Here is a 15,004-nt window from a genome sequence, read left to right on the forward strand (position 1 = left end):
AATGTTCTGTCTGTAAATTCATTCAATAATAGATAATTGATCCTTTTGACCTTTTAGATGTATACAAGTAAGATACAAATAAGATAAGTCACATATACACACATACATTATTACCCAAGAATGAATATTATACTGTTTCGCCGTTTATTTGTGTTTCTCTGGATAATACAGCTAATACTCGTCAGTAGAATAAACACAATTTGAAATCAATAGATATTTCAGATACTTTTTGAACAAGTATTGATTTAACTTTTTGACATGGGGAGGTATAATATTGTATAAGTTGACATCGATAGAGGTTCTGCTTGACCTTTTCAGTCTGAATCTACTGGCCCTCAACAAATCACAGCCTCTAGTCTCATGATCTTGGAAATCAAAATTTATGTTTAATGTTGATTCATTTTTATGAATATCTATCAAAAGTTGATACAGATAAATAGAAGGTACTGTCATTATTTTCATCGAAAGGAAATAGGGTCTACAGGAGTCTAAGAAACCAGCCCCAGATAATATCCTTAGGGCCTTTTTTTACAACATAAATATCCTATTTGCATTAGTACTATTTCCCCAGAGAATTGTTCCATATGAGATGTGAGAATGGAAAAAAGCGTAGTAAGCTGATAATAGCGCCTGTTGAGAGATTATATATTTCAATTTCCGAAGAAGAAATGTATATTTCAACAGTTGAATGCTAAGTTGTTCAATGTGGTCTAACCAGTTCAAATTATCATCTAGATGTATGTCTAAGAGTTTAACACTGTGTCCTTCAACCCAAGAGGTGTTTGATGTAAAAATGACGTGTTGAGTTTTATTTTCGTTTAACATTAAATTATTTCTTTCGAACCGTATGTCAGAATTCTTTTGAATTTGATTTATATCGCGTACCAAGTTACCCTTAATTTTTCCGGATGTCGTAGAGTAGTATCATTGGTAACATTTGGTAAAAGAACTAGTGGTTATAAACCATCAAAGAATTCTATATTGCCTAAAATGTTAGCTGTGAATGAGAAAGTGTTCATCAAAAATAGAGATAATGATATCAAATGGGTCGTAGATGAAGTTGTTAAGGTTTCAAGTGTAAATACTTATTTATTCAAAGTTAATGACCATATCAAATTTGTACATGTGGATCACATGCGAAAAGGTGTCTCACAACCACAGTTTAATGTGTCGAGTCTTACTATGACTTCAACTATAACACCTTCACTTGTTCCAGAGGCACCTAAGCTTAACTTGGGAAATTATTTTCTCAAAACTTATTCTGAACTTAACCCTATCGGTGTTCGAACAGAATCTGTACATAGGCCTCCTTTTTCACCTCCTGTATCTAAACCTGAACTCAGACGTAGTGCTCCTACAACCAAACTCCCTGAACGTCTAGATCTTTGAGTGGGGAAGAGTGTTATGCTCTAAGATATTCTAATAATGTGCTCTGTGCAATGACAGAAGTGTCAACTGTCAGTTACGACATACAGTTGATTACTTGTCGTTCCTACATATTTTTATTGATCAAATACAAACCTACAAATCGTATTGTTTATTTCTAAACCTGATACATATTAGGTACCACCCCATATTATGGAGTTAGGCAAGGCATAATACACCATCAGTATCATTTCCCTGTTTATAATATTCCTAAGCTGATAAAATTCATAGATTAATTTATGTAGTTTAGTTACTATATAATCAATGTGTTCATTCCTCCGAAGAGATTGGCCCACTAATACCCTACGTTGGTGTCGAGGCTAAGGATAAAGCCTACCATAACGACGACCTGGGTTTAAATCTCATACCGATGAATTTTTTAGATCTTAAACGTGCGTTTGAAACGGTTATTCGTAAAATATTAATTTGAATAATAAAAAAATATGGCATTAAAGGAAAATTACTTGATTGGATCAGTGATTACCTTACAGGAAGGAAGCAGGTAACCAAAATTAATGAGTTTGTCTCAACAGCAATGAGCATAAACCACGGGGTTCCGCAGGGAAGTATTTTAGGGCTATTGCTAATCTTGATTTACATTAATGACATCAGCAAATGTATGGTAAAAATAAAGGAGTGGTTGCACTTGTGTCAAAGGCTGTAGAAAATGATGGTGGTTCAAAACCATTAGTCTTACATTGTATCATTCATCAACAGTCCTTGTGCGGAAAATGTTTGAATATGTCTGAAGTTCTAAAACCAGTCATATCAGTTATTAACTTCATCAGATCCACTGGGCTGAATCACCGACAATTCCGCGAGTTTATTCAACAGATTGGAGAAAATTATTTACCATATCATACTGCCGTACGCTGGCTTAGTTGCGGAAAAGTCCTTAAGCGCTTTTTTGAACTTCGAGCAGAGACCGAATTTTTTTTAAATGAGAAGCAGCGCCCTTTTGCCGATTTAGAAAATAGTGAATGGATGTGGGAGTTAGCCTTCTATGTCGATTTGACAAATCATATGAACGAACCGAATTTGAGATTGCAAGGAGAAAATCAGCTTCTCCCTGATTTATACACCAATATCAAATCCTTCAGGCAGAAAATAATACTATTTCAATCGCAATTACGTAAAAAATGTTTCACACATTTTGAAACATGTGAAATATTCAGCCACACTACATAGACTGAATTCCCGTCAATTTTGCAATCGAAACTTTGAGTGCTTTGAAGATAAATTTTGATACTCGTTTTTCAGATTTTGATGTCATTGCCAATGAAATTAAGCTTTTTCAAAATCCTTTTGATTCTGACATTGAAACCCTGGCTCCGGAAGTCTAAATGGAAATTATTGATTTACGGTACAGTGATATGCTTAAGAACAAATATCAAAATTCATCTTTGTTGGAATTTTATAAGAGTCTGCCACTGGAACAATTTGATAATTTGCATAAATTTGCTCGTGGGTTGTTTTCTGTTTTTGGTACTACTTACTTGTATGAGAAAACGTTTTCCAAGATGAAGTACACAAAGAATGTTTACAGATCTCAATTAACCAATGAGCATCTTAAATCTCTTTTGATAATTAGTACAAGTAAAATTGATCCACAACTACAAAGTATTCTCGGTGGAAAATCACAATTACATAAATCTCATTAGTGTTTTTGTTTTACTGTGATTCATTTCAATTATTTGTTAGTTATTAATATGCTTAAACTTAGATACTTAAGTTAAGTTTTCTTTGTCACCATTTCTGTCGTTAAGTTTTACCTTGCAAGTAAATAAAACCGAGTAATTATCATTCTGTGTTTTCTTCTTCAACTTATCACAGCAATAGTAACAACAATTAGGTAATCATTGGCTGTCGCGGGCCAGATTGATCACAGTAAATAATTGGCTGTCACGGGCCGGATTGATGACACTGGCGGGCCGGATTTGGCCCGCGGGCCGTAGTTTGGAGACCCCTGTATTAGACCATTTAAGAGACCATTAAGGTGATACCAAAAATTATTATGTATTATTATTTGTTTTTGTATTTTCAATTATCGTAGGTAAGACTACTTTTTAACAAATATCAGTAGATCTTTTTTTTCTATTATTGTGTTTATAAGTATATTAATATTAACATTATTATCACTGTTGTATATTAGGATGTATCCTATTTTGAATGAAGCATTTCATTTCAATGGCATTTCTTTTATGTAGGTATAGGGTTACATCTACAATTAGGAACATTTGCATAAGAAACGTTAGACTTCAATTCGTTTCATCTTCAGAGGAGGGAAGTTTGAATATTGTTACTAACAAGAATACACCCACAAAACTGACCTTTTGTCGGATTCATCATCAAACTCAAAATACGGCAACCTCGTTGAACCGCTGTCATCGGAAAACGTGACGTCGGTGTTTCGGGATTCTCGTAAGGGACCATGTTGAAAGCCATTTTCCTGGTAATAATAATCGTAACTTGTAGTCTCTGCGGAGAAATCACTGAAACCGACATCGATGGGAGTAGCAGGATTCAGGGGGCCTTTACGTAAACTGTCGCGACATTGTTTTTGATAATCTGAATTACGATGGTGGTGTTGATGATATGGTTGTCCGTAGTTGTTCTGCGGAAATGGGGTAGTTGTGTTCTGAAAAAAGTGAAAGTCTTTGATGAATAAAAACAATATACTTTTATGTACGTTCACAAAAATGAACGTTTTGGTTTACTCGGAGAAATCCGTCCTCTTAAATTATATGAGTAAAAAAGTGCTCTTGTCACATACGAGGTCCGGCTATCAAATAACGAGACTGGTTACGAAAAAGGATTTTATTATAAAAATTATTCTACATTCGAATGCTCCCCTTCAATATACTCCCCTCCCCTCGCCACACATCTTTCCATAGGTTTTTTTCCATTGATTGATGCAGTGTTGGAAGTTTTCTTTGGTGAGGGCTTTAGGAACTGTGCCGTTTTTTGCTTTGCCGCTTCTATCGATTCAATTCGGGTCCCTTTTGAAGCAGATTTTATCTTCGGAAACAAAAAAAGTCGCACGGTGCCAAGTCTGGCGAGTACGGCGCGTGTTCGAGCACCAGAGTGCGTTTATCCGTCAAATACCGCTTCACAGATAGCGCTTTATGGACAGGTGCAAAATCCACGAGTTGTTCTTCCACAACTCGGGCCGTTTCTTGCGAACTCGTTCTCGCAGTATTGCCAAAACTGACAAATAGTAAGTCTGGTTGACAGTCTGACCCTCTGGAACCCATTCAGTCATCACGATATCGTTAATGTCGAAAAAAACGATCAACATTGCTTTGAATTTTGATTTGTACATCCTTGCTCTCTCGGCCCTCACTGAAGCGCTTACACCACTCAAAACATGCGCACGATATAGAGAATTGTCCCCATAGGCCTCTAACGAGACATTTGAGATTGATACGCTGCTCCTGTTTTTCGTCACACATGGTTTTCGGCAAGAGAAAAAAACACGTTCGTTTCAAACCGCTACTGCACAAATACTATAGTAGTGACGAAAAAGTGTTTTGGTACGTGTATAGAGAAGATTTCCAGATACCCTACGCACTACTCGTAAACCGCTGTTTATGATATAATGCTAGATTTAACTAAAACGCATATTTCTAGATATTCTAGAATTTGAAACTTTCATGATTATTGGCACATCAAATCCTTCATTCGGTGAACTGAAAGTTATTAAATTCGATTTCTTTACTTTGCTCGACTAGAGATTTTGATTGTATCAATAGTGAACAGCAAAGCATCACAGATTCTCGTCAAAAATTTACCTGTGCCAAAAAAAATACGCATGACAACAGTATAGGTCAAAATCGTGCTGTTTTTTGACAGGTCTGAATAGTTATTGTACATTCCAGAACTTATTGCTATATTGAATGTTAAATATTTCGGAAATTATGAAAGATAGGCAAGAAATGAGTGATATGAAGTAAATTTAAAATATCATGTAGATCATAAATCTCTAATGAAAAGTAGTAGTAATGATTCATATAAAATAACAAAGTCTGAACTTTCTTTGGATATAACCGGAAGTACAAAACACAAGCCTTACAGGAAAATCACTAAATGGATTTGATTAGTATCGCTAGGGATTATATCCATTTGGAAAAATGTTATCAGGAAGTTTATTCCACATAAACGGAGTTCTCCAAATGAAAGAGTTTTTAAACAGTATTTTCCTAGGATTTGGCTAAGGTACCTATGTGGATGATATTTTCACGATATTCGATACCAAAAAATCGAATATTAAGGACTTTGTTTCCTTTTTAAATAATAGATGTCCATCAATAAAATCACGCATGAGTTAAAAAATAAGGGACAACTACCATTTCTTGAGGTTTTGGTAATGAGGAGCCAATATGGAGGGTTAGAATACGATATATTTAGAAAAGAAACAAGCACGTACAGGTATATTCCTGACAGTTCATATCACTGTGGACGGCACCAACGTGCATCGTCTTTTGACTTTCCCTCTAACACATGATAGATTCACAAAAGAAAAACGTACAATACAGGAAATAGCAGCCACTAACGATTTCTCGAGGGGTATTGTAGCTGACATGAAAAGGAAGAAGAAGTTTAGGTTAAGAATGAACGAAATCTCGACTTTCAGAAAGGACAAAAACCAAGATAAATACATCTCAGTTCCATACCACCAATATACGAATAACTTCGGAAAGATTTTCAATGAACTAGGTAAGAAGGTTGTTTTTGAAACAAATCATACACTACAGAGCCTTTTGGGAAGTCCAAAAGACAAAGTCGAGATTTCGGAAAAGTCTGGAATTTTCGAAAATATTATGCGATGCAAAATATTATGGACAGACAAAAAGATCTATTAATGTAAGATATAAGGAACACATAGCACACTTAAAATATGGAAGACCTGAAAAATCAGCAGTTGCCCATCATATTTTGCAACAAAACCATTCCATAGAATTCAGTTCATGAAGAATAGTTAGACAAGTTAACAACAACAGACAACTAGATGCATATGAGAGTGTAGAAATAAGTAAACGTAATAATATTATGAATAACGATGACGGACCAATACCAAATAGCATACTATATAGCTTGTTAAAATAATGTTATTGGATTTACTGATTACTACATAAGGACACATTGTAAATAAATTTAGAAAGGCCATATTGTAAAATTAATTTTTTATATAGCTGAAAATTGTTTTATATATAGATAAAACATTTGAACATTACATAAGGACATATTGTAAAATAATAGATAAGGCAAATTGTAAAATTAATTTAGGTGTGGTATATCTGTATGGTTTACCTGATAGTATATCTGTATAGCATAAATAGCATTAGCTTCGCGAAGTTTCCAGTTTAATCTTCCTTTTGAAGATGATCACTTGATGATCGAAACACGTATCCAGGTGTTGAAAATACAGATTTGCTGTTGGGAAAAATCCACTAATATTCATTACTACACCAAAGGTTCCAAACAGTGCATCGTAAGTGAAGTTCGAGGTGTACTGAGTTGAACCTCAAAACAATGAACAGTCACAGTCCGTCGCGTATTTCTGATATGTACTACTCTTGGTGGAATTGAATGTGCCAAGTCACTTGAACACTTCTCATGAAAGTATCTATAAAAGGGTGACAAATCCCCAACCTTTCTTTCATGTTCCAGACTACCAAAGTTGCAATCAGACGGATGGCAATTTTCTGGATGAAATCCAGCACCTTCAGGGTATGCTTAGGGGTGGAGCTCCATGCATGAGAACAATACTCCAAAGAAGGCTAATCTGAGCTTCATGAACTATCACGTGATGTTCGCATCTCCAATCAGGCGGATGGCTCTTTTCTGGATAGAATCCAGCAGCTTCAAGATATGCTTGGGGGAGAAGCTCCATACATGAAAACAATACTTCAAAGAAGGTCTGATCTGAGCTTCATAAAGCATCAAAAGTTGCGGAGGTGTGTGCAGTTTTCTAGTTCGGAGCAGTGTTGCAAGCTTTTGAGAAACAGCCTTTGCAATTCCAGCGCCATGATTGTACCAAATTGGTATCCATTTTAACCCTCAACATACTTATCGAAGCAGAAAGCGGAATTATCTGTACTGATATTACTATATGCGGTTCGACAACATTTATCTTTTTGGAGAAAACCAATGCCCGGGTTTTTGTGGCATTGAATTGAACTTGGTTACTTTCACCTCTAGATCCTCATTCAGATTCAGATTCTTCATTAACCATTTGTAGCCAAGCCGTGCTTGGATATGGCAAGTCATATTACACTTAGTAGCACATTTTTAATGTTATGCAAATCAATTTTTAAAAAATTAGAAATTCAATAAATTATTTTGAAAGTACAATATTCATACAGGGGCATACTTACATACAAGTATTAACATAAATTAGGTATTTTTGCAATAGTTTAAAAATTCTTCAAGGCTGTAGAAAGTATTCATTGTCAGCATTTTTTAAATGTTTTCCTTGAAAAGAGGGTGCGATAATTCATTTACATTAATTGATATATAATTATATAGTGTAAGTCCATTATGTTGTGGTGATTTTGTATAATATGTGTGGTTGAATTTTTCGATGCGAAGGTTATCTTTGTTTCTTGTTTAGTATGTATATACTAAACTTTATTAGTATATCTAATATCTTTATTAATATGTATATACAGTAATATATTAGTATGTATATACAGTAATATATTTAAAATGTATATGCAGGGAAATGTCAATATACCCTTTTGTTTGAATACTTCTCGGCATGAGTCAAAAGGTTTCATATTATATTAAGATGTGCAACCTTCTGCTGCCGGGGAAGATGTGCATCCGCAGCCGATATCCTGGAATCCAAATGGAATGACGAGAGAAGTGTGTTGTCAGCAAAGCAACATATTGGATTCTTCATTTTTTTCAATAAGTCGTTGATATTCAATAAAAAGAGGGTTGGATCCCTGGGGAACACCAGGTAAAAGTATTCGAGAAATACCCATCGACGGCCACCTGCAGGGAAGTGTTCGCAACATGAAACTATTACAGCTGAATTTTACTCAACGTCATTTTCGTACTACCAGATTTTCATAATTTTCCTTCTTTTCGTAATATCTATCGACCAGGTCTCGGAGAGTCACCCTGTATTACCCAAACGGAAGTGTACGTGTCAGGTACTCTAGGAAGCGTTTTATTCGTTTCTATATAAAGTTGACAATGGGTCGTTTTCAATGGTTTCTGATTTCATTTCATTGAATACAGGTACTGAATGAAATTTTTTGGAGAACAAAGGATTTTGATGCCTCTTTCAAATATTTAGTACGGAGAATTTCTCAATATGTCAATGAGGTAGATATCAATCACGAGACAGAGTCAGAAAAAACTGATTCCTTAAGAGGTAGGTATTCAACGATCTTCAACGAGAGAAATTGAAATAAATGCAGCGGATCTAGAAAACTATTTTTTTACTGCATTGTACCTCTTTTTGATAATTATCTGGTTTGCAAAAAATTTAAATTTGGAAAAAATTAACAATGAAGAAGAAAGACAAAAGAAAAACAAAATTTATTGCCTAACACAGGGGTCTCCAAACTTTGAAGCCTTCGGGCCATAATGATTTTTTCAGTTTGTTCCAAGGGCCAATTTCTGCCCTTAACTATATTTCTAGACTAGTATAGTGGCAAAGTGCGTGACCTAAGCAAACTTACGCTTTTTTTGCATTTCAATTATTATTGTGTATTGTGACACACGACATCTAGTGGCGAGTAGTCGTACTATGTACTATCTTTCTCAGCTACCCGCTAGGTGGCATTAGGCGTAATTGAATATTTGGAATTACCGCGTTGGTTTGAGAAAGTTCTGGTTCTAGCTAGAGTATTCCGATCACCTGGAGATGGCAGTAATAATTGCATATAAAAAGGCTAGCGGCGCAACTGCGAGTTATTCTGCGTAGAAAAGGCGAAGGAAGCGAAACTGTCTAATGTGAAATAAAGTAACACCCGTCAATAAAAGTATTTTGATTTGACTGCAACTCGCGCCAGCTTTCGTGTGGCTCTTGAAATCGGAAAACTTGGCAAACCATTCACCGATGGAGAAATGATAAAATAATGCTTGATTGAAGTAGCCGAAGAAATATGCCCCGAAAAGGTAAATTTATTTAAAAGTGTCAGTTTGTCAGCAAACACCGTGGCTCGGAGGGTGCAAGACATCGCAGAAAATATATCATCTCAACTGTCAGACAAAAATGGACACCATGAGTGGTTTTCTCTAGCATTGGATAAGTCAACGGATGTGTCAGATACTGCTCAGGTGTTGATTTTTATTCGCGGAGTAGATAAAAGCTATGCAGTGTATGAAGAACTTCTTGATATTGATAGTTTTCACGGCACGACAACTGATGCAGATATTTTTAAGGGAGTTGAAAATGCCATTAATAAAAACAACCTTCGGTGGAGAAATTTGAAATCTATAACAACTGATGGAGTCAAAAATATGTATGGTAAAAATAAAGGAGTGGTTGCACTTGTGTCAAAGGCTGTAGAAAATGATGGTGGTTCAAAACCATTAGTCTTACATTGTATCATTCATCAATAGTCCTTGTGCGGAAAATGTTTGGATATGTCTGAAGTTCTAAAACCAGTCATATCAGTTGTTGAATTCATCAGATCCACTGGGCTGAATCACCGACAATTCCGCGAGTTTATTCAACAGATTGGAGAAAATGATTTACCATATCATACTGCCGTACGCTGGCTTAGTTGCGGAAAAGTCCTTAAGCGCTTTTTTGAACTTCGAGCAGAGACCGAAATTTTTTTAAATGAGAAGCAGCGCCCTTTTGCCGATTTAGAAAATAGTGAATGGATGTGGAAGTTAGCCTTCTATGTCGATTTGACAAATCATATGAACGAACCGAATTTGAGATTGCAAGGAGAAAATCAGTTTCTCCCTGATTTATACACCAATATCAAATCCTTCAGGCAGAAAATAATACTATTTCAATCGCAATTACGTAAAAAATGTTTCACACATTTTGAAACATGTGAAATATTCAGCCACACTACAGAGACTGAATTTCCCGTCAATTTTGCAACCGAAAGTTTGAGTGCTTTGAAGACAAATTTTGATACTCGTTTTTTAGATTTTGATGTCATTGCGAATGAAATTAAGCTTTTTCAAAATCCTTTTCATTCTGACATTGAAACCCTGGTTCCGGAAGTCCAAATGGAAATTATTGATTTACGGTGCAGTGATATGCTTAAGAACAAATATCAAAATTCATCTTTGTTGGAATTTTATAAGAGTCTTCCACTGGAACAATTTGATAATTTGCATAAATTTGCTAGTGGGTTGTTTTCTGTTTTTGGTACTACTTACTTGTATGAGAAAACGTTTTCCAAGATGAAGTACACAAAGAATGTTTACAGATCTCAGTTAACCGATGAGCATCTTAAATCTCTTTTGATAATTGGTACAAGTAAAATTGATCCACAACTACAAAGTATTCTCGGCGGAAAATCACAATTACATAAATCTCATTAGTGTTTTTGTTTTACTGTGATCCATTTCAATTATTTGTTAGTTATTAATATGCTTAAACTTAGATACTTAAGTTAAGTTTTCTTTGTCATCATTTCTGTCGTTAAGTTTCACCTTGCAAGTAAATAAAACCGAGTAATTATCAGTCTGTGTTTTCTTCTTCAACTTATAACAGCAATAGTAACAACAATTAGGTAATCATTGGCTGTCGCGGGCCAGATTGATGACAGTAAATGATTAGCTGTCGCGGGCCGGATTGATGATACTGGCGGGCCGGATTTGGCCCGCGGGCCGTAGTTTGGAGACCCCCTGGCCTAACAGATGAATCCATTTACAGGTCAATATATAATATAATAATGCAGTATAAATAAAGGCTACTTGAACTAAATATATAACAAAAGATTGGCATATTGAGGATTAGACAAATTAAGAAATAAATTCACATATATGATGGAATTAAGAACTAAAGATGACATATTAATTATTTATTATTTGTAAATAATTTTCACACATCAAATTTATGGGAGACACTCTTCCAAGGTTGGATCTAGTGAAAGGGCTATATAAAGTGATCTGTCTACACGTAGTAGCTTGAGATACGTTGAAGTTAATTTGTTCTACTAACCAGGGTACATCAATTGACAATGCAAAATTTTGTATAACATAATACTTGATGAAGCTTTGAATCTTTGAAGTACTGTGGAGTGATTAGTTCCTCTAGCAGGGCCATCAGTTTTAAATGCAAGAAACTTCAGAAAACGCCTTTGCACAGTTTCCAAGGTTTCCTCATGTACATTATAGAGAGGATACCAAAAAAGTAGCATACTCTAACTTGGAACGATCAAGAGATGTATAAAGTATGGTTAAGGCTGTGGCGGAAATATTGGTAAATGATGTACAGTTGCGCAGAACAAAGCCAAGCATTTTTCTAGCCGATGCTACGATGCTATTATTGGTGTGGCCAACAAATATCAACCTGCTGTCGAACGTCACCCCTAGATCTTTGATAGTTTCTTCGCGAAGGAGTATTTCATCCTCAAAAGTATAAAAATACTCAATAATATTGGCTTTACGTGTAAAGGAGCAAACTTTGCACTTTTCAACATTCATTGCCAATTTATTGATTTGACACAGGTCTAATTGAAACTGGAGATAAGAGCAGTTCTCTAAACTTGTGATAGATGAACAGATCTTCAAGTCGTCTGCAAAAAGTAAGTTGCCAGACGAAAGCTCGGGGAATACAGTAGAATAAAAATTCTTTGAGATATGGAACTACAAAAACACATGACATTATAACGGACAAAACTTCTGAAACAACCTAATATATTGTCTCAATATATTGAAGAATGTTATTAATTTTCATCAAGTAACGAGTCACACCATAATATGCATTTAAGATCACAAATTGAATTCACCTGATAAGGGTTGTTGTCAATAGATGGGGGAATGCGTCTTTGTGATGGAGGTGCTCGTCGAGACATCAGGATGTCGCGGTCTCACCATTTCTGGGGGCCTGAAACGAAAAAAGGTTTATATTTACATCAGTTAATACGGAAATTCACTTAGCTGAATAGGGAACTATTTCAAGTTTTGGTATTATGAATGCCTATATGCCCTCATTTGATATTTGACGATGACAAACATCACAGGTTAAAATCAGGTAAAATATCACTACAAAGTATAAAACAAAGTCGATTTTCGCTGTCTGTCTGTCCCTATGTATGCATAGATCTTCAAAACTACGCAAGGGATTTTGATTCAGTTTTTTTAATAGATAGAGTGATTCAAGAGGAAGGTGTATATGTTTATAACATGCATAATATAGTAGAAAAACACTGATGATTTCAGAGGTTTCTAATGTGATGCCGTAAATGAACAATTTTTTGCGCTTATATTGCAAACGCTGGCTGAACCTTACGAGATAGATCAAAAAGTGTACTAGAGCATTGTACATCTTAAAAAGGTCTACAAAAAAGCCGCGATGGTATATGTCTATCTCTCAGGGATAACCCACAATAACCATTTTTTATTCTTGACTTATTTACGAAGCGATTTTAAGCAATACATTTTGCATTCAATATGCATCAATATGGCCCTTTACAGCATGTTATAACAGTAAAATGCACTTTATGATTAGCAGCGATCGCACGCGTTTTTATGTGTATTTAGTATCAGCATTTCATCCATGCGGAGCCGGGCGGTACGCTAGTTTATTGATAAACGGCACGTGTTACCTAATTCAATCTCATACTGATGCCGTTGATATAAACTCTAACTAATTTTTAGATAAAATTCCCCGATTTATCAATGAAAAAATGAGCATTAGCTGAGAGATTGGAAAATTATGTTGCCCACTTCAGTACCCCAACAATTCTATCATATATACAAATTAATTTGTAGTACACATCCGTTGCGAATATCAATATTAGGAAAGAATGATTGAGAATTTTTTCCAGTTAGCAGTCTAATCCTATACGGGGTGTTTATTAAACATGGGCAAAAATTTAAACCAACATGCTTGAAATCATGGTTTGAATCAAGGTTAAAACCAACTGGTTTAAGAAAAAACCTGTTTTTTATTGGGCTTTTCTCTTTATGTTGTTGATATTATTATTCTAATAATGAAACTGCAGCTCAATAAACTACAAATGAAAATTTGATATTTAAATTTTCAAATTATTATATTTCAAAGCATTCTAATAATCAAAAGAACTGTAATTTTGCACTAGTAATATTTAAATTTCTCTTCATTTTGTTATCATTTTAATACATCTGCCGCAAATGAAGATAAATAATTTCTATTTTTGTGTTTTCGAACTTAGTTATTTTGAATATTATTACGTTTGAAGAGGTTTTTTTGTAAATTTTTGTGCATGTAAATAAAAATAAAAGTTGTGTTAATAATACTATTTAGACTAATAATACTTTGTATCAAATAAACCTGGTTTAAACCAAATAAACCTAGTTTAAACAAAAAAAAAATGTTTTTTTTTCGGAAAAACCTTGATTTTTGCCAACCCTGCTCCCTAGTATAACGTATACGCACAAATTATCTTATTCATCTTACCTGGCTATACGTGAAGAACAGAAAATAGTTTCGAGTTGAAGGTAGAGCAGGTGGGTAGCTCGTTTGAATGTTAAATTTCAATTTGACTTGTAGATTTGAAATACGATAAAAATCCAGGTAGAGCGACCATGCTAGTTCTTTGTGTTTTGTATTTCTGAGTTGACTCCGTGGGTTTTACAGTATGAAATGAATATTAGTTTTCAGATGGTTTTGCCAAACAGTATTCCTTTCTGTTTTACATCATTGTTCTGAATATTATACAATAGCCCCATATAACAATTGAATCCGATGGGATGCTATGAATAGTGTAATTCGTTTTATTGTTTGATTTTCATTTCATTTAATTCTTCAATTTATGTAAGTGAAATAATGTACAGTTAGTTCCATAATATCAGCATTTCTCACAAACTTGTATGAAACTTACCTTTCCGTATAGGTACTGAAAAACTATATTTTTTTATTCATAATATTATGTTGTATCAAAAGTTTTGTCTCTTCTAATGTTATGTGTTTTCACATACAGTGTGTAAAAGCCAACTGAAGTGGTTACCGAAATTCGATAAAATACAATCATAAACTAAAATGTAATACAAAACGTAATTAAATGTAGAATACGACAAAAAATATGGATGTTAACGAAGTAGATGTTCAAAATGTTCTCCGCGAACGTCTTGGCAACATCCTAATCTCAAATAAAACTGTCTTCTAACAATATTTAACATATCAGGCGTGACCAACCTAATCGCAAGAGTTATTCGTTCTTTTGAGTCATTCAAATCTAAAGGTTTAGTTGCTCTTTACATATCCCCATAAAAAGAAATCTAATGATGAAAGATCAGGTGATCGCGATGGCCATTTTCAATCAATCGTCGCCTCCTTATCCACCAATTGGGAAAAATTGAGGTATTTGCTAAACTTGGAAGGATATCATTTTGAAGTAGTGCCAAATAATTATCGCCATTTGGGTCACCCTCAATGAAAAAGCGGCCA

The 15,004-nt window shown here is 34.7% G+C and overlaps 1 protein-coding gene across 2 annotated transcripts in view; it reads right to left on the reverse strand.

Moving 5' to 3' along the window:
- Positions 1–15,004, reverse strand: part of LOC111503012 (uncharacterized) — an 86,647-nt gene that overhangs the window by 8,891 nt on the left and 62,752 nt on the right. For both annotated transcript variants that reach the window (XM_023157208.2, XM_023157209.2), the window contains exons 2-3: positions 12,363–12,460; positions 3,756–4,063 (exon numbers count right to left, since the gene is read on the reverse strand). In XM_023157208.2, the coding sequence (XP_023012976.2) occupies positions 3,756–4,063; positions 12,363–12,428 (374 nt within the window). In that variant the 5' untranslated portion in view covers positions 12,429–12,460. The remainder of the gene's footprint in view (positions 1–3,755; positions 4,064–12,362; positions 12,461–15,004) is intronic.

Source organism: Leptinotarsa decemlineata, unplaced genomic scaffold (genome assembly GCF_025532065.1).
Source record: "Leptinotarsa decemlineata unplaced genomic scaffold, Ldec_3_MD MMD2_tig00004307_RagTag_RagTag, whole genome shotgun sequence".
NCBI classification, from domain to species: Eukaryota; Metazoa; Arthropoda; class Insecta; order Coleoptera; family Chrysomelidae; genus Leptinotarsa; species Leptinotarsa decemlineata.